This window comes from Anarrhichthys ocellatus, unplaced genomic scaffold (genome assembly GCF_004355925.1).
Source record: "Anarrhichthys ocellatus isolate YVR2014 unplaced genomic scaffold, GSC_Weel_1.0 scaffold6, whole genome shotgun sequence".
Taxonomy (NCBI): domain Eukaryota; kingdom Metazoa; phylum Chordata; class Actinopteri; order Perciformes; family Anarhichadidae; genus Anarrhichthys; species Anarrhichthys ocellatus.
Window position 1 is genome coordinate 6715465 of NW_022280036.1, and position 22100 is coordinate 6737564.

The window sequence follows — 22100 nt, forward strand, 5'->3', positions numbered from 1 at the left end:
ATTACTTGTCACATTCTTTGCACAATAGAACTGCTCGGTTATAGTTTCTGTTTCCATGGAGCAGCACAGTAAATGGTAAATCTTTCTTCTTCAGGGGAACAAGAAAACATTGTGGGTTGTTTAAGTATTATCCTCTGAAAGGCTGCTTTGTTTTTGCTATCATGTATATGGGGGTTGGGCTACATTCAGAAGCTGCTGCAGCAGAACAATATAGGCCTAGTTCCCGTTATTCAATAAATGTAATTATAGCCAGGCACGAGAGCCGTAATGATGCCGAGGCATATGCTTAGGTTCTTTGTTTAGCCCCCAGGCCTGTCTCAGAGAGTAAGTTCAACATTGTCTAACGCCTTTTTAGTTCTCCAACTTTAAAAAAAATCTAACCTCGGTGAGCCTGGATGAATTGGTTCAGTTTATGAGCATGTTCATATAAAAAGGTTTCCATTATCATATACAATATCAACCGATCACAAGCAGCATTTTATGAGATGAACCTATTGAGACCTATTAAATAATTTGCCTTTGCTTAATGGAATCCTTAAAGCAGCTTATTAGTAAGAAAGTGGGCCTATTGGTTACTTTTTGACTCGGGACCCTGAGCTTCCTCTGGAGAAGATCAGCCATGTGTTAGAGGTTACGATGGTGATGCAAGTTTGCCTCTGTCTTTTGACTGAAAAGACTAACTGACTAACCCACTAGTCTCTCAGTACCGGACAGGTCCCTGGGCTCTGTCGGTCTGAAACAGACAACTCTTGACAGGGATGTCGCCATCTACTGGCTTTTTCGTGCTATTGTTGATCATTGTTCCTCAGAAAAGTCCAGTCATATCCCTTCTTAATTTTTTTTTTTTAGGGATTAGCCCCATCAGCCCAATCAGTGATGCACCCTGGTATACCATTGCAGACAGGAAGTGGTCAGTTTGGATGCAGCGATTCATTTCAGCAGGCACTCATTCTATGTCCCCCAACCATTCAAGGTACGAGGTGTAAATCCTTATTTCACTTGTTTGTTATTGTTAGTGGCGATTAGACTAAATCTCTTAAAGTCAACTATCTCCTGTCCATTGTCCCTGCAGGGATCCCCCCCAACACAGCTAAACCAGCAGGCTACTCTGTACGGATGGAGGGCTCTGTGCCTATGGTCACTCAAGCACCTCCCATACAAATCAGACCTGGAGTCATCACGCAGGTAAGGTCTGATGGTAATAAAGCTCAAGAGCTTAGGATGAGATGGAGAGGCAGCTTGGCCTCATTAGTAAGTGTAGATCAGGGTCATTTATTTGTGCGAATGAAGTTGAAAGTTTGTCTCTGATGGCAAGCTGATAAAAGCATCACCGAGTGCAAAATAAGCGTTGCTTCTCTGAACTTCAACAGGCCTGGTCCAACCGTGCACAGCAGATCTTGGTGCCCACTTGGCAGCAGGTGACATCAGGGCCTCCACCACCAACCACTTTGGCATCTGATACTGTGGCCGGCTCACAAAGATTGGGTGACTGGGGGTACGCAATTTCTTTCTATCTTTTTGATGCATCATCCCTGTCCGTTCTTGATTATGTTCTATATAGTTCCAATATGTAGTATTATCTAAAGCAATATTTATTAGTGCTTTATTACCTTTTAGTTGTAATCTATACCCTTTGGGAATGGCTGTACTGCTCTGATACAGCACGCTTTGCTCCCCTGAATAATAATGATCGATGAGTCATACGCGTCCCTTTGGGACTCGTGACGGAGACTATTTTGTTGATAATGGTGCTAAAAGGCGTTTGGCTCAATTTGCAATGTTCTGTTTCCTTAATGCAGGAAAGTGCGTCCCCATGGTAACCATTACAGCTCCATGATTGCACACTCTCAGCCATTCTTAACCAACCAAATGACCATGTCCACCCACCAGCCAATCAACATAGGCATTGCACATGTGGTGTGGCCACAGCCGGCTGCCAACAAGAGAGCCAAGCCTTGCGTGAACAGGTATGGCAAGTGTTGCAACTAGAATGCACAGACGTGCACTTAAAGAGGTTCTTCCATTCTGAAAGTGACTTATCTTCCTTCAATAGGGGCAGCAACTTCTCCCAAAACACAAACGTCCAAAATATAGCATGCCAGTCCCCAAAGATGGCCGATACAGCAAAGAATGTGCAGCAGGTAGAACCCAGATTCCCAGAAGAAGGGCGTACTGCCGGAGAGGAGCAAGGAACCAAGCAGGTGGAGGTGGAGAACTGCTGTAAAGTGGAGCCAGACTGTGAGGAGCTTTCGGTTTCACAGGAGCAGCAGCGGCAGGCCATGGTGATCTCTGACGTAGCGAGCCCGACCGTTAGCGTCATCAGTATCAGCAGCGACGAAGAGGAGAGCGCACAAAGACACTCGATGGGGGAGTGAGTGCTCACCATCAGGTTCCTTCTAAACAATATTTCAAATTTTTCTTTTCTACAAGTGTCTTATTTGATTTGACTCTCTCTGCACACAGGTGTAAAGGTAGTGCAGCTTGTGAGGCGTGTCAGAGCACCGTCAGTATGGAGAGAGTCTGCTCCCTGAGCAGTCCAGACAGCACGCTCAGCACCAGCTCTTCAGCCTCGGCCCAGTCCAGCACCTCACCCTGCAAACACCCCAACAGGTACGACCAATATGACCAATATGACCAATATGACCAATATGACCAATACGACCAATACGACCAATACGACCCATTCAAACAGCTCTTACAGATGTTCCTCCTGGTTCTACTTTATAACTTCCCTCCTCATTGGTTCCCCTCTTGCAGTATGTCAGACGACGAGCAGGAGAGCGGCTGTGACACGGTGGACAGCTCGCCCACCTCGGACGCCTCCGACGGCCATAGCAACAGTCCCTTCGCACGGCAACGCTTCATCGCCGTCGGCAACCAGAACCGCCAGCCCCGCGTTGCGTGCGTTGCTCCGGAGACCGAGCCCAGCAAGCCAACAGTTCGTACCGTCGTGGTGCCGCCGATGAGAGCGCAGAACAACAACTACTACTACCCGACTGTCAGCGACACGTATGGCAACACAGGTAAAACTGAACATGTGAATCATCGTTAACACGAATATACATTCAGTGTGTTGCGTATTTAAGACCTACACATGTATATTAGGAGTCTGAAATTCGTGCTTTGTTGTACCTAAGAGCTGCTGAAAGTGACCAGTGTATTAAAAGCAGGTTATCTCTAAATGATCATATGAATAACGTAGGCGACAGGGACACCGTTTCTTCTCCACACTCGGTTGCTTTGTGTCTGCAGTACGCTCTGAAGACTAGCAAGTGCATGAGTAGGTCATGGTAGCTCAAAGATCCAGTCACCACTGCTGCTGTCTGCTCCACAGGTCACATGGTCTGGGATTACGCTGTCTTTGTAGACCACAGAGGTTCTCACAGGTGATTATGGGTGACCTGCCCTGAAGTATCTGCTCTGAACTCTGGAGTGGATATTTGTTTGCCTCCTTAATCTGGCTCCAGACTGACTCTGAGTGCCCCTGTACCTGTGTGGATGTGCACTTTTTAAAGCTACATAAGACATGCGTAATTGCCCCACAATGTGTAATGTCTTGAATGAAATATTGGATGTTAAGCAGAGAACATGAACAGATCTGGTTGTCATAAACAGATAAATGCTTGATAAATGTTTCTTTCTGGAGTTACGCATGCCTGTATGTAAGCTTTATTAACAGCTGTGCTCTCAGCACCTGAGTGCATTTAAAAGCTACCTCTTTATAGGTATTTTAAAGTGGAGGGTTCAACTGTAAATCCTCAGAGAAAATCATGCAGAGTCATATTGCCTTTCATGTCAAAGAACCCCCCCCCCCACTATTGCAACTAAAGCCCCACATAAAAGGGCACAGTTTGCTATTCTAGTGCTACCAGGTGTATTTATAGCTGACGGTCTGACCCCACTGTAAGCTCTATGAACAAGCTTAGTTAGCAACTCCTCCCAGACCCCCCCCCCCCCCAAACACAGCTATTTATAATCACCTAGCTCATATTAAGAAGACAGATGTCGCTGTGTTTAAAGGTTTGGACCTGATCAAACACGGCTGAAATCACTGATAAGCCTCCTGTCACAAATGTTGCCATTTCTGCAGCTGTAGTTGGATCCCTGGTTGCTTTTCTTTTGTCTTTTGCCTGCCCCTTTTTTACATTATGATATTGAGAGTGGGTCACCAAATTGCCTGCATTAACGCATCATCTCCGTCCTACCTCACTCTTAGAGTCTTCATGCCAGTACAAAGGGCGAGGCTTTCCTGGGCGACATCATCACCAGTCCACTCCCCTCCTCAACAGGCCGCAGAAGATCACCCCTGCATTCCAGCCCCAGCAACAGCAGCCTATAGGCTTTGGGCAGGTGAGCGCATGGCAGTTGCATACATTTTATTACATTGTCATGTCAAGTCATTGTCTCCTATATCTGCCCTTAGTCTGGAATGTGAAGAAGCTGGCAAACTGTACCAGAAAGTGCAATTTCTGAAGTGTACTACTCTGTACATTTAAGTGATAAAAAGCACATTTGAATTGCAACTATTTCCTTTTTTATAGCAGAGCAGCAGCCAGGAGCACACATCATACTGTAAATGGAACTTAATTCATCTGCCACAGTAGCTTTGGTTGCTAACAAATCATCCAGCTTTGCTCCAAATGACTCACAGTTGGAGGGTGTACATTTGGAACTGGGAAGGACTTTTACTGTGATACTGCTAACTTAATGTATTGCCAGTAAGACAAAGATAATTAATATGATATTCTAAGAGTATACACACGAATTAAGATGTGAATGTCAGGATTGTTAATGACTGATTAAAGACATGTAAAAATGTGGAAATGGCAGCATCTAGTGGCTCACGAAGACAAACTCTGTCGATGAAGATGGTGAATCTTATCAACCAGGTGTTCTCTCTCTCAGGTGCAGCATTTCGGTTCCTGCCACCAGGAATGGAACGGCAACTTTGCCCATCGGAGACCACAGGCCTATATTCCTCCTACCATGCATGGGCACACATTCACCCTGTCCCACAGCAGCCCAAACCACGCTACAGGCCCCCACCTCCACCTTGGGGGCCACCCGCACACCCAGCCCACCTTACTGTCCTACCCGCAGTCTGGTCCTCTGGTCACGGCGGCCCCCGTGGCCCACCTCCTGGCTTCCCCTGTAGCCTCCCGCCCCGTCCTCCAGCCCACATACAGCATCTCCCACCCGGCAGGCATCGTGCATCAGGTCACAGTGGGCATCAACCCCCGAATGCTGCCTTCCCCCACCTTGCACCCCCAGGGCCAATTCAAGCCCCTCTTTCCCCCGCACTCCTATATTGCCTCGCCCGCCTACGCCAGTTTCCCTCTCAGCCCCACCAAAATAAACCAGTACCCTTACATGTGAGCGCGGCTGCCCAGGTACCCTTTTTTTACCACCTGAGGGCTAAGTGAGCAGGGTGAAATCTATCGTAGACCACAACATGGTTCTCATTTCCAAAACCATGGCACAACCACAGAGAAAGCAAGCTATTTTTTTGAATCTTGTAGACTTGTGTGTAATTGAACTTCAAGCTTTAAAAAAAAAAAAGGAAAAAAGAGTTCCAATGATGGAGATGATTTGGGCAAACATTAAGAAGGAAATGATGTATGTATGATTGAATGAGCGAATGAATGAGTAGTTAAACTCACACTTAATGTGTATTTTGCACATTTGATATATATCTTTGCATTGGATCTTCTACGAATACTCCTCAAACAGGTAAAATAATTGGGGTGGTGTTGAATAGTTAGACTTTGCACCCCTGATCCCAGCTATTTTTCTATATTGCCTTCTTACGTGTGCAAGACACATCCATCTTTGTAAAGCCATCCCAGTCTCTAGGTCTAGATTGACAGATTCACAAGTTGTCCACCGTGTATGTTGTACTGCGTTTGAAGTATTTGTACCTTTTTCGATGTCTTTTGGTGTTAGCAATGTCAAGTCAATTTAACCGATTTATATAGGGTTGTTCCTCACGCTGCATGTGGTCTTGCATGAGCAAAAATGTAAACGGAAAGATGCATAGACGTTGCTCTTATTGTTGGTGTCACAGGACTCGCTGCATTGTATAACTGTCCCCAGCCATAGTGCCTTACATATTTGAGGTTTGTTAATGTTACTACTTATATATGACTATATACATGAATATTAATGTACTGGACTGCGGCACTTGAAATTCCAATCAGTCGATGCATCCTATGTGTGAGTATATATATGCACTCGGTGTATATGTCCATGCATAGTCTGCATGGATGTGATGTATTGCGGATAGCGGTGCTTATCTTTTGGAGTCGGTGTATATTTCAGTGTGTAGTGAGTTACTTTTCTGTTCTTTCAACAAGAACAGCATGCTTTGCTGTTGCGAATGCTTACTGTTTCATTAAAAACGTTTTTTTTTTTTTTTTCATTCTCCCTTTTCCCCCGAATGAACTAGTGTACAAAGTGCAAGTACTGAGTATTGCTTAATATTTGATAATCACTTTCTATTTAGTGAAACTATTATTACAAACAGTATTTGTACTGTTCGATGAAACTGCAATACAATCTAAATAGTCGTTGATTTTGTTTTCGTCTTTGTCTTCGTGTTTTCATTTTGAGTGTTTTCACTTTGTTTCTTAGATGTGGTGGGCATGGCTTTGACTAGGTAAGAAAAATAATGCAAATGAATTCACGGTATGGAGTTTTCTAAGCCTGAGCAAACCATGCAGTATTCGATATACACACATATATGGACATATATTATAGAGCTAGACTATTTAGTACAGATGTTTGATACGGTGTGAGTTAATTGTGTGCAATTCTCTCATTTATGCATGTGTGACAAAGTTAACTTTTTCCCTTTACATTATACCATTTGTTAAAGGCTTGAGGCTTATCGGTGTCGACTGCTTATTTTATACATTCCGTCAGGGAGGATATATACACATATATATGATGGTAGCACCAGTCTATATATATATATATATATATATATGCGCTCTGCGAGCATTTTATCTGTTCATTTTACTAGTTAAGCGTGTATTTTTTGTGTCTTTTATTTTCAAATGAAGTTGCTTGTGCAGCACCAAAGACTGTAATTCATTTCCTGAGCAAGGTAGCTATTCTGTTTGCATAGACCTCCGTCATACTGTCGTTGTAGAATGGGGTTAAATTAAAACAAACAAAAAAAAAAAAAGTATGTAACAAAAAAAAAAGGCAGAGGTTTTGTCTAGCTTATTGGGCAATTAATAAGTCGTATCATTTCTTTCTTGAATGTATCATAGATAAGCTGCTACATGATGATTGCCACTTCGATAGCTGTGAAATTAGGTGATTTCTCTGCGTTTAAACCTGATGTTGCTATTTTTTTGTATAGGTCCCTAATTATCTGAAATAGAAGTGGTTTTGATTTTTGTGTTTTGCGTTCATATTTGGAGTGTCATTGTAACTACTGTATTGCTGATGATGAACATTAGATGCATTTGTTGTTTCTCGGGGTGTGTGTTTTTTGCATCAGTATTTTATCCTTATTAACCTTTTGGGCTCATCACTGCATATAAATGATGTATCGATGTAACTTAATTTTGTATGTTTTCATATTGGTGTTTTGTACGCATCTGAAGCTGTAGCTTGCAGGATCGATTTTAACTTTTTCATTGCACGTATACACGGTATACTACCAGTACTCTCTTCTGTGTTACAAGAGCACTGTGAGATGTCAGAAAAATACCCACAAAACATTATGTTCATTGAATAGCTTCTGTCATGTTTCCATCAATTACACACAAATGCACTCGCCACTAAGCACTCACACAGGTGAGGTTAGGTGGGGGGTTAGACTGCCTAAAAACAAATTAGCCCAATGTTTCTGTTCCAAAATAATGTTTTACAACTTGTTTTACTGTTAAATTGATTTGAACAAATCTTTATTGCAACCTTTTTAACTGTTCAATGTTCTATCTGGCTAGAATATCAGTCCCACAGTTTGTTATTCCAAACTGCCTTGTGTTCGGATCGCTCTGCCCTTTATGAGTGTCTCATATCAAAATGATGTTTTGTCGACGCAAAACTGTGCTCATTGTTGTGCGTTCCTTAATGAAATTGAGACAGTGTGAGCAGCACTGTGTATGTGCCTTGAGCTTCAGAAAGTGAGAATTCAAGATGGTGATTCCTCCCCCGCGTATTTGATGAGGAAGGCATAGAATCCACTTACAGTCCGTTACCATATAGAGTAGGCAGTCTTTCAACGGCCACAAGACCAGGAATAAAAAAAACAACAAACAACAAACAAACACAAAATAGGACTTCATCACAATGTCATTCCAGGGACTTGTACTCCTCTGATCAGCTTGTAGACACGACCGAGGAGATGTACATGGTGGTGGTGCTCCTCTTGTTTCAGATAGCCGCCACCAAAGCCCCTGTGATAACACACACACACACACACACACACACACACACACACACACACACACACTTTGAAAGATATGACACTCAACAGTCTTTCGATAGTCACTCTGGCTAAACAGTAGATGCAATACTTTACATTGTGCGGTCGTTGCACCACCAAGTGTTCTTAGATAATCTCCATGCTTTACATTACCTTGCATGTACACCCAAGTTGCTTCACTATGTCTGCTTAGAAGCTGTCTGCTCAGAGCGGCTTTTCCATCGTGCAAGTCAAGGCAGAGTGGGAGTAACCGGAGCAAAGTTGACAACACTGGCCTTTTAAAAAATCAGACGAGCCGTGCTTTATATCCAGTCTTGTCTGGATGTTTTTTTTCGGTGTTCTGGATGGAAAATTGCTCCGTCGGGGAGATTATTGTAGTTTCTCTGCGCGGTCAAGTCATGAGTTCAATACTCCACATGTAAACACTTGTATGTATTTTGATAGCTTTTTGCTCACCTTGTACGCTTTACTGATTATACTCGAGTATCATTTGTGGGAAAGAAAGCTCATGACAACAAGGCATGAACTTGGCAGATTAGTGCTTGAAATAGTTCCCCAATAATAAGCATGTGAAATGTAATCTGTGTTTTGATTCCTCCAAAGGTATTCACCAGCAATGCGCCTGCATAAACTCTCCCATACTTGTTAGGAAAAGAATGGATGCAAGAGGAGAGAAATCTTAAAACTCTTTTAATTTTCCACACGATTGACACCTTGGGTTTATGGATAAGTTCTTTTTTTTTTTTTTTTTTTCTTTTTGTTGGATTCCTGTAACATTTAACAGATAAAAGTTGTTTGTAAAATTACTACAATTAAAGTTATGACTTTGATATCAGAAAACAAATCCTCTGCTGCGGTATTATCCTTTTAGAGATGTTAATTCAGGGTCTGTATTAGTCTAAATGTACTACTGTGTTACTCTATAATTTGATTTGATGAGGTTTGATTTACTTAAGCTCTTATTTTTCTGGTAATCTATCAATTTCAGAGTTGATTCACACTGCAAGTTATGGAATCATCTGTTTTAGATTGCTCATCAAATAGAAATCTGAACTGTTACCGTTTCAATACCTGTATACTTTTGTGGCTTTGTTTTTTCGTTTTTGTTTCATTTTGCTTTTTTATTTCGTGCTACACTAGTTTGCCATGTAGCAATTGCACTGTGCAATATTTACAGTATGAGGACTGGGAAAACTAACTCTATGGATGTGATGTCTCTTTACAGTTTGCGATAGTGTTTCCTCTCTAGTTCTCAGTGATTTAGGTGTGACCAAGCCTTCTCTACTTTGTCACATTAAGCGGGTTTTCCAGGTGACTCTTTTGGTGACTGTCAAAATAAGACTTTATGGTGTATTATTGTTGAGATTCACTTTGAATTAAAAAAAAAAAAAAAATTCTATCGATGCAGCTCTTTTTGACTTGGTCTATTCTTTCCCCCATAACCTTATTAATTCAGGTGCTGACTAATCATATTGCAACTCGTCCACCACATTCTCAAACAATGCTGGTTAGTAACTCGGACACAGGATACTCATGAGAGGGTCTGCAGCTGATTATATTCTGACAGAAACATTTGGGGGTTTATTGATCAATCCCTTTGTCTATAAAATCTCAGAACATGCCCGAACAAATGTTACAAATGAAATGATACAGATGGCAGCTATGAATGATAAACAGTGAAAAGCAGCAAACCTCACATTTGAGAAACGGGAACCAGAGAATATTTAGTATTTTTTTGTTTAACTAAATATTTTAAAGATTAATTGATCAACAAAATTGTTGTGTATTCATTTTCTGCCAATTGAATAATGAATTAATTTACTCCGCATTGTGCTTCACAGAAAAATAAATGGAAATTTGAACATTTTAATGCCAGTTTCATTTTTAACTTTGCAAACCACATCTGCTGATAGAGATCTTTTGAATAAAGCTAAAGCTCCAGAACCGCTGCTTCACTGACAAGTTCTCAAATGAGTGAGATAGATGATCTAAAGCCTACACCAAAAGTCAAGATTGTTCACAAAAGACGTTTTTTGTGGGGAATTCTTGTCAAATGTAGTTTGTCTTGCTTTCTACATCACCTACAATTTCCATTAGCCCACTAATGCACAGTTTCTGGGTCAGTGCTGACATCTGGTGGATGTAAGGAGGAGGTCTCCTACAATAGTCTCTACAGTAGCAGTCCTACACAATCACGTATTCATGTGGCAGTGAAGGACACATCGAAGGCCTTAGTGGAGATAAATACAACTATAATGAATACAGGGCCAAGGCCTAATCCAGCTGCATGCGTGAACAAGAATAATAATACATAAATGTATCCTGCTCCACATGGAGTTGTGCCCGGCTTCATTCACCCAGCAGAGGTCGTCCTACAGACCGCTCGCCTCCACTTTCTCCCGACAATTAACAGCAGAGAGGATAATTCGCTCCGTTTGACCAGGGGGGGTGTTTGACTGTAAATCAAAGACCCCGCAGCTTCCATAGCCTTAAATCTGCGGCTAAACGTCCCCCGAGCAAAACCCCAAATGCCTGTCATCCATCTTGAGCAGGTCTGTGCGAGCAGCAGCTAAATGTCAAACCTTTGGCAAAGTGTGCGCGCCTCCCTGCGCCACTCGGTGATGATGGGTGGACCGAGCGGAGCGGAGCGATAGGGCGGATTTCTAAATTTCCCTTCAACGCCGCTCCCCCCCCCCCCCCCAGCCCCACCACCACCACCACCCCGCCTCCTCCAGCCCTGGACACCACGACGAGACCGCGGGAACCGCTGTGTGTTTCCCCCGTTCACGCACGAGGATTGATCCAATGTATTATTTACGACCGAAACTTCAGCAACTTATCCACTGGATATGGCTCCCGGTTTGAAGGGTGGGCGGGCAGGTCACCCCGTAGTGGCCGGAGCCAGACGAGCGGACCCCGGCCGGCGCTCGGCGCGGCGGACGGATGCCGGAGGAGAAGCGAGGTGTTCGAGGACCAGACGGCGAGCCGGAGCAGCGGGGATGCTCGCGAACTGTCTGCTGTCTGCGGGGATGCTTTCACTTCTTGTCCGGTGCGCTGTGTCCGCAGAGGGTAAGCACACCGCCGAGGTGTCTGCTGCAACAAAACACATGCTGGTGTGTTGCATTAGCCTGTGTCACAACTACGCTGCGAGTGATATGAGTTGGGAACATATATCGGGTGGGGAAAAAAAAAAATGGGTCTTTTGTTTCAAACAGACAGCGTTTTGTAATCCGCACATTTCATGCTGCTGGGTGCAGGATTCACGTACAGGCTTTATTGATGGCTCAATAGGTTGCTTCATTTTAGGAAGAAAAGAAAAAAAACGTGGTCCATGCATCTTTAAGCTCTGTGCATACGCTGTGACATGCAGAGAGAAGGCTGCTATTGCATTGGAATTTGCGCAGTCGGGGAGAATGTCCAAACGGCTATTATTCAGGGTCCATTCCCCTTTACTGACCGCACTGGATGATCTGTGGTGTGAGCGATGGTGCTGATGCTGGACGGGGCAGGTTTTGCTTGTATGTGATGTAACTCTGTTACCCACTAATCTTTCCACCTGAGCCTGACGCTAGTCAACTCTTTTGTCTCTCTGATCACATTGCACTGCACATACCTTGCACCTCTGCTGCTCCTCCGCAGCTGGACTCACGATGAGCTGTCTCGACCCTCAACTTTGTCTCTCATCTAAACTTCACTTCCCATTTGTTCTGCAATGGGCATTTTTTTTTAAATTTGATTTTGGTTGCATTTCTATGAGGGAGAGGTTACTAAACGTTGTTGCTCTGTGTAATACGCTTAGGGGAGTTTTATTCAGGGACTGTAATGCAGTCACAGGACAGTCAGTGTTTCAGAGCATCTGGGTCAGCACTAATGACACACACACTGGAGCCCACTGGAGGTCCGTGTGTGTCTGGCGGTGTGAGAGGCAGCTGGGGTAAGATTGGCTGACATAGCTGCCCTTCAACCATGAACGCTGGGAGAGAAGGCTTGACTGCAAAAGACAATTAGTCTCTGCCTGTGCACTGCTGTGGCCTTCCCCCCCCCCTCCTCATGTGACTATTTACACCACCTCAGCGTGGAGGGCTTTAGAACCACTCTAGCACTGGTAACAACAGAACAAAACAAACACAAGAGGTTTAGTGCTATAAGTGTTAAGTGTGTGTATCTAACAGTATGCCCCCATCACCTCCCTCCAGTCTGCAAACTGTGATGTAGTGGCTGAAGTCTCACCTCTGCTGATGCACTGCTACAGTAGCAGCGTCTCCTCCTCCCACCTCCCCCTTCTCACAGTCGGCACATCCATTCTTTAAACACATGAGCCCAGCAGCAACGGCAGGGCAGCACCTGTGCTATACATTACATATTTGGTGAGAGAGGCATAAGAGTACTTTTAGTATTCATCCAGGACAGAGACGAGACACAATGACCCGTGCACTTAGTATGTTGTCTTTTGTGTAGATACACTGAACGTGAGATTCTGTGGCCTTTTCAACTGGTTGTCTGAATGTTTACATTAGTCTGTATGCTCTCTTTAGTGGTGGTACTAGTTTAAAATGGAGTATGTACTATATATAGTTCAGTAATGATTTGAATGTAATTTGTAATCTTTGGCTTATGCCACATCTTCTCCTTCCATGGTTCCTTATGGATCTTTAATGGGGATACATTATTAATTGCATTATGTATGCACCCATTCCGATGCACTGGATCGGTATTGCCGCAGATACTGACCTTATTAAGCGGATAAAGTATTGATTATGATGTCACTGATGCACATTAAAGACTGTTTCTCTGTCGACGCTTATGTGTCTCCTCCACCAGGTACGTTCATTCAGTGACGCTGGGCCACTGATTCAGCTTTTCGCCTCACATTTACCTCTGGCCAATATAAATATATTTCAATTAGTCTTTTGCAGTGAGTTATACATACAGTATTTCAAATTTGGGGAAAAAGAGAGCAGGAGGATTGGGTTGATACTTAGGGATAACAATAAATATAATGATGACCAGAAGGCCTTCTTCTAATGTTGACCATACATCAAAATGTGCCTTTGGGTGGGGAAAATCACATTTCAGTGCTGTCCATCATGTTGGACTTTAGGTTGGCTTCAGGCTTAACCAAATGACCATGATAGACAATAAATCAGAAATGATGAATAATACATTATACAAAGTTGAAGTTTACACTGCTTCTCCATGTCTCTTAACAACGTTATTAAAATACAGTCAGGCATTGACTTTCAATCTCTTGTTGGCCGCTCCTGAACTACTAAATACTAGTACTGGCCTCAAAACATCCCGTAGCATTCGGGCTATACTGCTGTGCGTGCATGTGTGTGTGTGGTTTTAGTGAATGAAAAACATCCTCAGTCACTGTGAACTGGTAACATTCTGACTCACAGCTTCCTCTCCTTAATGTGTGAAGCCCGTACAACATGTGGTTACTATGGGAACGCCAATTTTAGTCCAACAATAACCATTTCCCGCTCTTAAACCCTTCATCAGTCGGTAGAATCGAGAGCAGTGAGCAGGGTGCAGGGTGAGTGTCTTGAGCAATGTGGCTGCAAAGATGAGGCTTTTTCGTGCAGTCAGATTGATCTTTAATGCACTTGCAGGATTTCTTGTCTTGTTTATGGCTTTCTTATTAACGGAGCTGATTGAATTATGCTCAGCAGCAGCATGAGGACGCACCAGACGAGCGACCCAAGCAAAGGCACCTTTGGTCCTTCCACAACCAAACGACTTTCTTCTGACGTCAGCTGTGTTTACTCCTACTACCACAGCCCGTCCACTGCTTACGAGTGCTGACGGCTCCGTTTCGACAGGGGTTAACGACACAGACGTCTTGCTGTATGAGATGCAATCCCTGAGCTGTTGTCAGTCATCACTTTCTGCTAAGAAATTCATTGAAAAAGAGACCCAACAGTAAGATTCAAAGCCATTTCCTATTTGCAATGCAGTCTGGGGCTTTTAGCCATAAAATGACTGTTAACAGTTGAACAAGGAGCTGCACATCACAACATTCTCTGTGGTTTGCCTCTGTTTCTTGTGGTTCAGTATCTTGCCCTTTTTCTGTTCCTCTGCCTAGATTAGCCTTTTTTAAAAGGCTGTCACAGTGGTTAATGTTAAAATGACTTCCAGAAATTGGGTTTTAAAAACAACAACAACAACAACAATGACTCACCATTGGTCTGATGACCTGTCTGCGTGAGCTCTGGGTTTCCAGAAGCAAACTGAGGACATGATTTCCCTGTTTATTTCCCCCATTTCACCTCAGTGCAGTGATTTAATGGACAGCAGGTAATTATGTTGTGGGTAAAGCACGTCAGGAGGGCTTAAGATGTATGGGCATGTGTGTGGTGTGTGTGTGTGGCACAGTCAAGATAGATGGAGTCTCCTCAGGTGAAGCTTCAGCTGAGTCGTTCATTTGATTTACATTCAGGTGTGATGCAAACATTTGTCTTTGTAAACGAACAGACTGAGATATCAAATTGAAAAGTAAATTTACAAATGAGAATTGTTTACATTCCACTCACTGACAGCCATCTGTTTTCTGTTGTATGTTATGCTGACGTTTTGACAGGGAGGCCGCGTGAGTTCTGTTCAACATTATATTATAATGTCATATATATACATATATATGTGTGTTTGTATTGGCAGAGGAAAAGAACATTAATTGTTATCCATCTCAACTATGATTTTCTCACAGGGCTCTTTTGTTTCTGTTCTTGTCAGATCTTGAAGAAGTCAAAAGGTTTGCAGTCTCTTCTCCTTCACTGCTGTAAACAAAGCAGGAAGCACTAATAAAACACATAGATGTAATGAAATGACAGCACTGAACTATACAAGGGATAATGCTAGGCAGATGGTCCAAGATACTAATTAGAAGCCTGTTTGGCAATCAGGGAATAGTGTGTGTGTGTGTGTGTGTGTGTGTTTCCCTCCAGTATCTCTCTGTACCTTTGCGCCTCTCTGTTTCTTTCGTCTGTCTCTGTGTCTCTCTGTGTGTGTTTTGGCTGTTTGGTGCAGGTTGATGGTAGACCAAGACTTGGCTCTGCTGCTGCTTGAGAAGGGACAGCAGGCGATTTATGGGGACACACTGTATAATACACCACACTGCTCCTCACAAGGCCGCCGTTCATCACGCCACAGCACACGGTACCACGGCAGAAGACAGCATTGAAGGCCCGATTCTCTGCGGAATTTAGGAATGTACAATAAGAACGACTCAATCTTTTAGAATGAATACATTTTATAATGCGAAATAACCGATATATAAAGGCAGTAATTGTCAGAAGCTGTAAGTTTGCTATCTGTCGGTTTGAAAGTTTAAATCCACTGAAATAAAACTATATCAAAATGCAAACCCGATAACCAACCTTAGAATAAATTGTGAAAAGGAACATAAGAACAAAACTGGGAAATTTGGTGAATATCACTTTTTCTTAACTCATGTCTAAAGATCACTGAAGACACACCACATGAACCAAACCATGATATTAATCTAATGTTTACAGGTCCTGCGATCATTTCCCCGACAGGTGTTTTCAGTCATCCAGGCTGACTGTTTCTGCTCAGGTTGAAGGTGGGCATAGCTACACTGGATGTCACCAGACTTCATGTAGCAGTAAGGATGATAAGGGTGTTATATGTCTTATCCTTAGGCTCGGGTTACGCTCGAACAGGGATGTGTAGCGCATTTAAAAGTTCTTTAACATTGTATTTAAAGTGTAATTTATAGGACATGGCTTTATAAGCTTTATGGGCCTTGACTCTGGTGGTTTTTGTCATGTTTGATCTCGTGTCATTCTCTGTAACTTTGAGTGATTTCATGGGAAAAGTGAAAGATGTGGATGTTAAAAATTGAAGCACATTTTAATAAAAAGTGGATGAGGTAGGATCAGACCAGGAATTAGGTCTATGGTGTGTATGGATGAGCGTGACAGAAGAATGGCGAGATAGCGATATTCGCCTCTTCACAAACTGTGTTATCAATAACATTTAATGGTGGACTGTCATTGTATCATATTTAGTTTTTGTTTACTATTGTTACAGACAGAAATGCTAAGTGTAATGTAGCTGTAGGCTTTGCATTTTCACACAGATGCCTCTGTGGACTGTGGCATTTCAGCTAATCCCTTTGAACCGCTGGAGGAGGGAATTTGAGATCACTGACACATACAAACTCATTTATTACTAACTTATTATTTATAACTGAGCCTGCAAAATGTTACATGCGTAGCAGCAACGTGTGCACGCGAGGACTCACACAACACATACAAGCAATAAAGACTAGCTACTCTGTACATTTTGTTGATTTATTGATTTTGACTAATACAATCAATGTGCAACACACTTACAGTTAAGCTGCAGTTGTCATTTCTGACCACTAGAGGGCAGAAAAAATGCCACAACAAGCTGATCGGGGTTTCCTGAGAGAGTATTACTTTACTAAAGCGCTATGGCTGACGTGCTAGCAAACAGTTGCCTACTTACAAATGTAACGTTAGCTGACACGAAACAACACAATTTTCGCAGTGGAGTCATGTTTCTGTATGTAACTCAAACATTCACTCTTCTTTTTTCCCTGTTATGGGCTGCACCTACTTAGCGCTAAAGGAAAAGTAGCCTGGTCTGTTGTTGCTAGCTCGTCATCTTTCTTCTCTAGCTAACGCTAAACTATGTCTGCCATTTGGGTCTGAGCATGTGGTGTAACGTTACAGTACAGGAACATGGTTTTCTTGAGTGGAGCATTCTAGAGACTTTTTTTAACACTGATTAAAATGTTAAAATGAAGAATTTCGACCATAAAAAGCAGTAACGTTAGTTGACGTCAGCCGCTCACCGTCGGCCCAGTGTAAAACGATTGCTCGGTCTTAAGGTTCAGGAAGTCGCTCTGAATGCAATCGAAACACGAGGAATAATCAAGATACAGGAAAGTAAAATTGACAAAAATAACAAGCCGTTTTTTTTACATACATTAGCCTACATATTACGTTACAGGGTTCCCTCCCGCGTGTCCTGGAAAACTGATGACCAATTGTCCAGGTGTAAACTCACTCCCAAGTCACGTCACGTAGAAGCAATGATAATGTTAAACTGGTGTGAAAGTTGACGTGCCTGCTAGCTTGTTTTACCTGCAAAGGTTTAAGATTTGTGATTCAACTCTGGCTAGAAGCAATGGGTTCAAATATGTGTTTGGCATTGTTGAGAGAGTTAAGTTAGATAATAATGACTGGGAAGTTGGGCACTTAAGTGTTGTGTGATGAACTAATAAAAGACAGTGGCAGTTAATTATCCGAGCAAACTGGACTCTAAATTTGAAACATGCATTTTGGTATAAGTTCAGTGTAGATTTGTAAGTATAATCTCATAACAGCTAAATCCTCACTGGAATCTTTCTGGAAATGTTTTGGAAAATGATCTCTAGAAAAAAGTGGGACCCCTATTTTGTAGATTACAACCTCTATAATAATGGTATTTTTAATATTTTCAACCTATAAGAGGTTCTATAGGATGTAGTTCCTGGCAAAGGGACTTCAAAATATAATCCTTTCCCTACATTACAGTGTAACATGTGGGTTTACAAGTAAATTGCGTCTTATTAATGCCTATAACCAGCTTTTGTCTCTACACACTAAATCTTTGGCTGTAAAAAAAGAAATACCTTCAGCTAAAATGAGCTAAAAGGCTGTTTAGAGTGTCAGAGTTTGTAGGTTTTTCACTGCAGCAACCTCTTTCACATGACATGTAGTCCTCTGAGTCAATGATAATGTAGAAAATACCAATGAATGGTACATTGTTAGTCTGTGACCTCTTTTTTCAGTGTGAGAATTCTCATGACCACAACTATCAGAGCATTTTTTATATTGTCATGTAGATGTGAGTATGCCCCTCTTTTGTGGGCTCTAATTGGATTGTATAGAAATAGGGACTTGTCGGCCAAATTCAATATCTATCGACTTACAATAGAATCGCACCGTGATGATATGTTGAGTTTGTGTGTAACATGTGAAGTTGTTGTCTTCTGATTTAATGCATCTGTTCATTGCATCGACCAGCCACTTTATCATTACAGTTTGTATGCAATATTACATGCAATTTCCTGCCATGTAGTTATACCAAATTATCAATATCAGATAAATGTTCAATATTGTAAAACTAGTTTCAGAAAGTATTCATAACAACCAACATCAGTCTTAGACACAACTTATTCAGCAGACCCCATGTAGTGTCCCCCAGCTCCAGGCAGAGAGAGGTAGTGTGTGTAGTATCTTATGTCTCTGAAACATCAGCGTTCCACCCACAGTCTAGAGAGAAGCCTCTGATTTTAAATCCCAGGGACATCACAGATTCAGGGACTCGCTCTGTGATTTCTAGCTTTAGTGAAGCAAGTTTAGAGTGGAGGCAAAGATGACAGCGTCAGTGAAGCGTCAAGAGTATACTGGGGAGGGCTAAGCTGAACTCGGAGAGCATTAAAGGAAATGATCAACCGTTTTAGAAGCCTATCTTATTAATCAGTAATCGAGCTGTCTTAGGAATTTAAAGATGGTCTACTGTACTGACAGAGGATAGAAGTGGTTTTAGTGCTTATACTTACTTTTATTACATTTGGAGGTAATTTGAATGACTTGCACAAACTAATTAAGGGTATGTTGTCAAACTGATATTTTAATACAGATAATTCCTTATAATGTGTCTTACATTTTCAATCACGCACAGTACTCTGTACTTTTTTTTCAAAACAGTTTTTAAGAGGATGGTGATAAGTAAGAGGAAAATGTTCATGCAGCTACCCACACACACACACACACACACACACACACACACACACACACACTCAAAAACACTCATTAATGCACTCACCTTTCTGCACATTTATAAATCTATACCATGAAGCATTTGGTTGATTTATGTCCTTTAGTGCGCTGAAGTCACCCCTCTTAAAATAAGACTGGCTGTTCCCCACAGGCTAATTCATTACTGGCACAATCCAAGTTTGTGGTTCCACTACCGCTGGAGAGCCAACCCTTTGCATTCACAAGAACAAGTCCTTTACACATGCTCCTGCTCGTAGCCATTTGTAGCAAATGTCTATAAAAGCATTTGAGTTTGGATACCTTATCTGTCCTCAGAGACTGTCCCCGCAAGTGCAAATTCATGTGTACGTTTGTAGGATTTGTGTCACACTTTGTCACTTTATAAACTGCTGCAGAGAGGGAGCCTAACGTTTATTGTAATATTAAACAGTTTTAAATGATTGCGCTACAATTTGTCTCTTAAAGGATAACTTCTGCATTTCCCAACCTGGACCACATTTTCCCATGTTCTTGTGTCTAAGTGACTATTGGGGACAACAATTTTTGAAATGGGTCCAGTATTGAGGGAGTGCATTGCAGAAGGCAGCCGCTCTCCCTCAATACCGTCCAATTTTAAAAATAGTTGTCCCGATTACTCACATAGACACATGGGAAAATAGGGTCCAGGTTAAAGTTACCCTTTAACATGGAGTGTATTGCGTCAATATATTTGAAGTTGAAATACAGCACGGCACAAGACCCGATATATTGCACAGGAGCCCTAAAAATCAATTGTTAAATTATAACAATGAATGTTTCTCATCTAGCATGCAAACCAAATTAACAATTTTTCTGTACAATATCAGTGAAATGCAATTTAGAGACTGTTTCTGACTCAGTGTCACTATGTGCCACGGGAAGGTCAACAGCGTGTCCATAGGATTGGATGACGGCACCTCATGGTCGTATACTCGTACATCTCATTCATGAATTGATTATTCACCTATGGAGACGGGCCTCTGCTTGACAGTGGTCATCATTCCGAGTCATGGATGGCACCCATTAAAAGTTGTGTGCTAAACATTGTCGTAGCAGGGGTAGGGAGATGCAGATGTTTAAATTGCTAGAATGACAGAATATCCAATTAAAGAAGGGAATCTGTAAGGACAGAGGACAGCGTATGCAGCTTAGGGTGGATACAAACAGGCAGACACTCTTTGGAGTAAGAGGCAGACTTCCACTCACTAGTAAAAAATGAAGAAGAGTTTTAATATCTAAAACTGTGCATCAAAAATCAAAAAATCAAGTCACTTTTTCTTGTTTGCTTGTTTTTTATCTGATAAATATTAATCACACAAGACAAAAAATAGATTGAGAGCACAGGGAAAATGTTTAATTCTTTATAGTTATTTCCATTTTCTATGTCAGTTTCCAGAACAGGAACACTGAAGAATGCATCTTACCTTTTTATGCATACACTTTAATTCATATGAGACATGAGAAACATGTCCCCATTTTTGATATGTACTGATCTGTCCTATTTCTCATTCTGAAAGAAGCCCGCTCAAAGGAGGCTTTCTTGCCTTGCTGGGTAAACCATTCCTGAAAAGATGGCTCCCGTGTGGGCGTCCGTCCTCTTAATAGTGTCTTTCTGCTGGCCATTAAACTTGTCTGGAATAAATCTGCAGCACTACGGTCAGCTATAGTGAGTGGATATTTAATCTAAATCAAAAATCTAGATGAGGTAATCGTATTTCATTTTGAATTTTCTGCCAAAGAATATCTGAATTTGAAGGCATTCTCACAGCAGATGGCATTAATCTGAACTCTGACTCTTCCAACTGTTTGCATTATTTGTTTGTTCGCCCACATCTTGACTGGTGTCCAGGAGAATCAGTTAAGTACCTTGACACGTTTTTTGTATTTTGAAAAATGTCCTCTGCTCTCTGCAATAAGCACTTTCAGTAATAGTCTCTGAGAGCTCCATTTTCTGACAAAGTTAGGAAAAAAAATCATTAAATAATATATTTAATTCATTATAGGTACTTGTGAACTTTGAGACTCAGCCCAAGTGTTGACATGGAGTTCTGCTTAACCTCACACAACCTGCGGAGCACAGAGAAGGTGTCTTAGCTATAGGGAAGTTATCTCTTTACCTAATACAAGATTTACCTTTTCCACTTGCAACAAAGGTTTTCAGTCCATATAAATCCTCGTACAAAAAGGGAGGACTCCCTTTTCAACCCCAGACTTCAAAGGAAGTGGAGATTTGAATGTATTTCTGTGGGGAGGCCTCCTTCTGATAAGCACTAGTCTGAATCAAGATATGTATTCCTACCTTTTAAAAGGCTTTTAAAGAGACCATGCAGCCCAATGACGCTCTTGTGCTTCGTCTGTTTGACCAATTTGACCGGCTGCATAGTATTGTGTCAGTATTGACGCTCGCTACATACACAGGATGTGTCATATGGACAGAAGAAGTGCAGTAGTTGTCATTATATATACACTTAGTCATTATATCCACATCAATTATGATAATTTATATAAAAATGAATTGTTTCAATATTTAGTAAAAGTAGATGACGTTGCAATATCGATGTTGAAGTATTTGGTAAAAAGATATTGTGACCTCGAGTGCTACTTTCCAACGAAACCTCCTCTCTCTTATCTAAATTCTTAATTCTCTTATATAAACCAGCCTTTGCAAAGTCAGGTTTTATGGTTTTAAATCCTACATATCTGGTAACTTTGAATATGCCCTCTAAGTACTCTTTGTTTTCTCAACTGTCATAATTAACTTGCTTAATTAGATGTTTGTCTTTTTACTCCGCTGAAAGAGGGTTACATAATTGCAGAGTTCC

At 41.8% G+C, this 22100-nt stretch overlaps 2 protein-coding genes across 4 annotated transcripts in view; both read left to right on the forward strand.

The window, feature by feature from the left end:
- Nucleotides 1–9834, forward strand: part of hipk3b (homeodomain interacting protein kinase 3b) — a 33685-nt gene extending 23851 nt beyond the window's left edge. Inside the window, exons 8-16 of one of the 2 annotated variants that reach the window (XM_031846208.1) lie at nucleotides 850–973; nucleotides 1073–1185; nucleotides 1371–1495; nucleotides 1800–1967; nucleotides 2054–2371; nucleotides 2464–2610; nucleotides 2758–3023; nucleotides 4217–4350; nucleotides 4906–9834. In XM_031846208.1, the coding sequence (XP_031702068.1) occupies nucleotides 850–973; nucleotides 1073–1185; nucleotides 1371–1495; nucleotides 1800–1967; nucleotides 2054–2371; nucleotides 2464–2610; nucleotides 2758–3023; nucleotides 4217–4350; nucleotides 4906–5376 (1866 nt within the window). In that variant the 3' untranslated portion in view covers nucleotides 5377–9834. Of the gene's footprint in view, nucleotides 1–849; nucleotides 974–1072; nucleotides 1186–1370; nucleotides 1496–1799; nucleotides 1968–2053; nucleotides 2372–2463; nucleotides 2611–2757; nucleotides 3024–3334; nucleotides 3924–4216; nucleotides 4351–4905 lie in introns of those variants that run through there. The other variant, XM_031846210.1, reaches the window with a different exon arrangement.
- A 1315-nt stretch (nucleotides 9835–11149) lies between these two features.
- Nucleotides 11150–22100, forward strand: part of kiaa1549lb (KIAA1549-like b) — a 59246-nt gene continuing 48295 nt past the window's right edge. For both annotated transcript variants that reach the window (XM_031846139.1, XM_031846140.1), the window contains exon 1: nucleotides 11150–11509. In XM_031846139.1, the coding sequence (XP_031701999.1) occupies nucleotides 11290–11509 (220 nt within the window). In that variant the 5' untranslated portion in view covers nucleotides 11150–11289. The remainder of the gene's footprint in view (nucleotides 11510–22100) is intronic.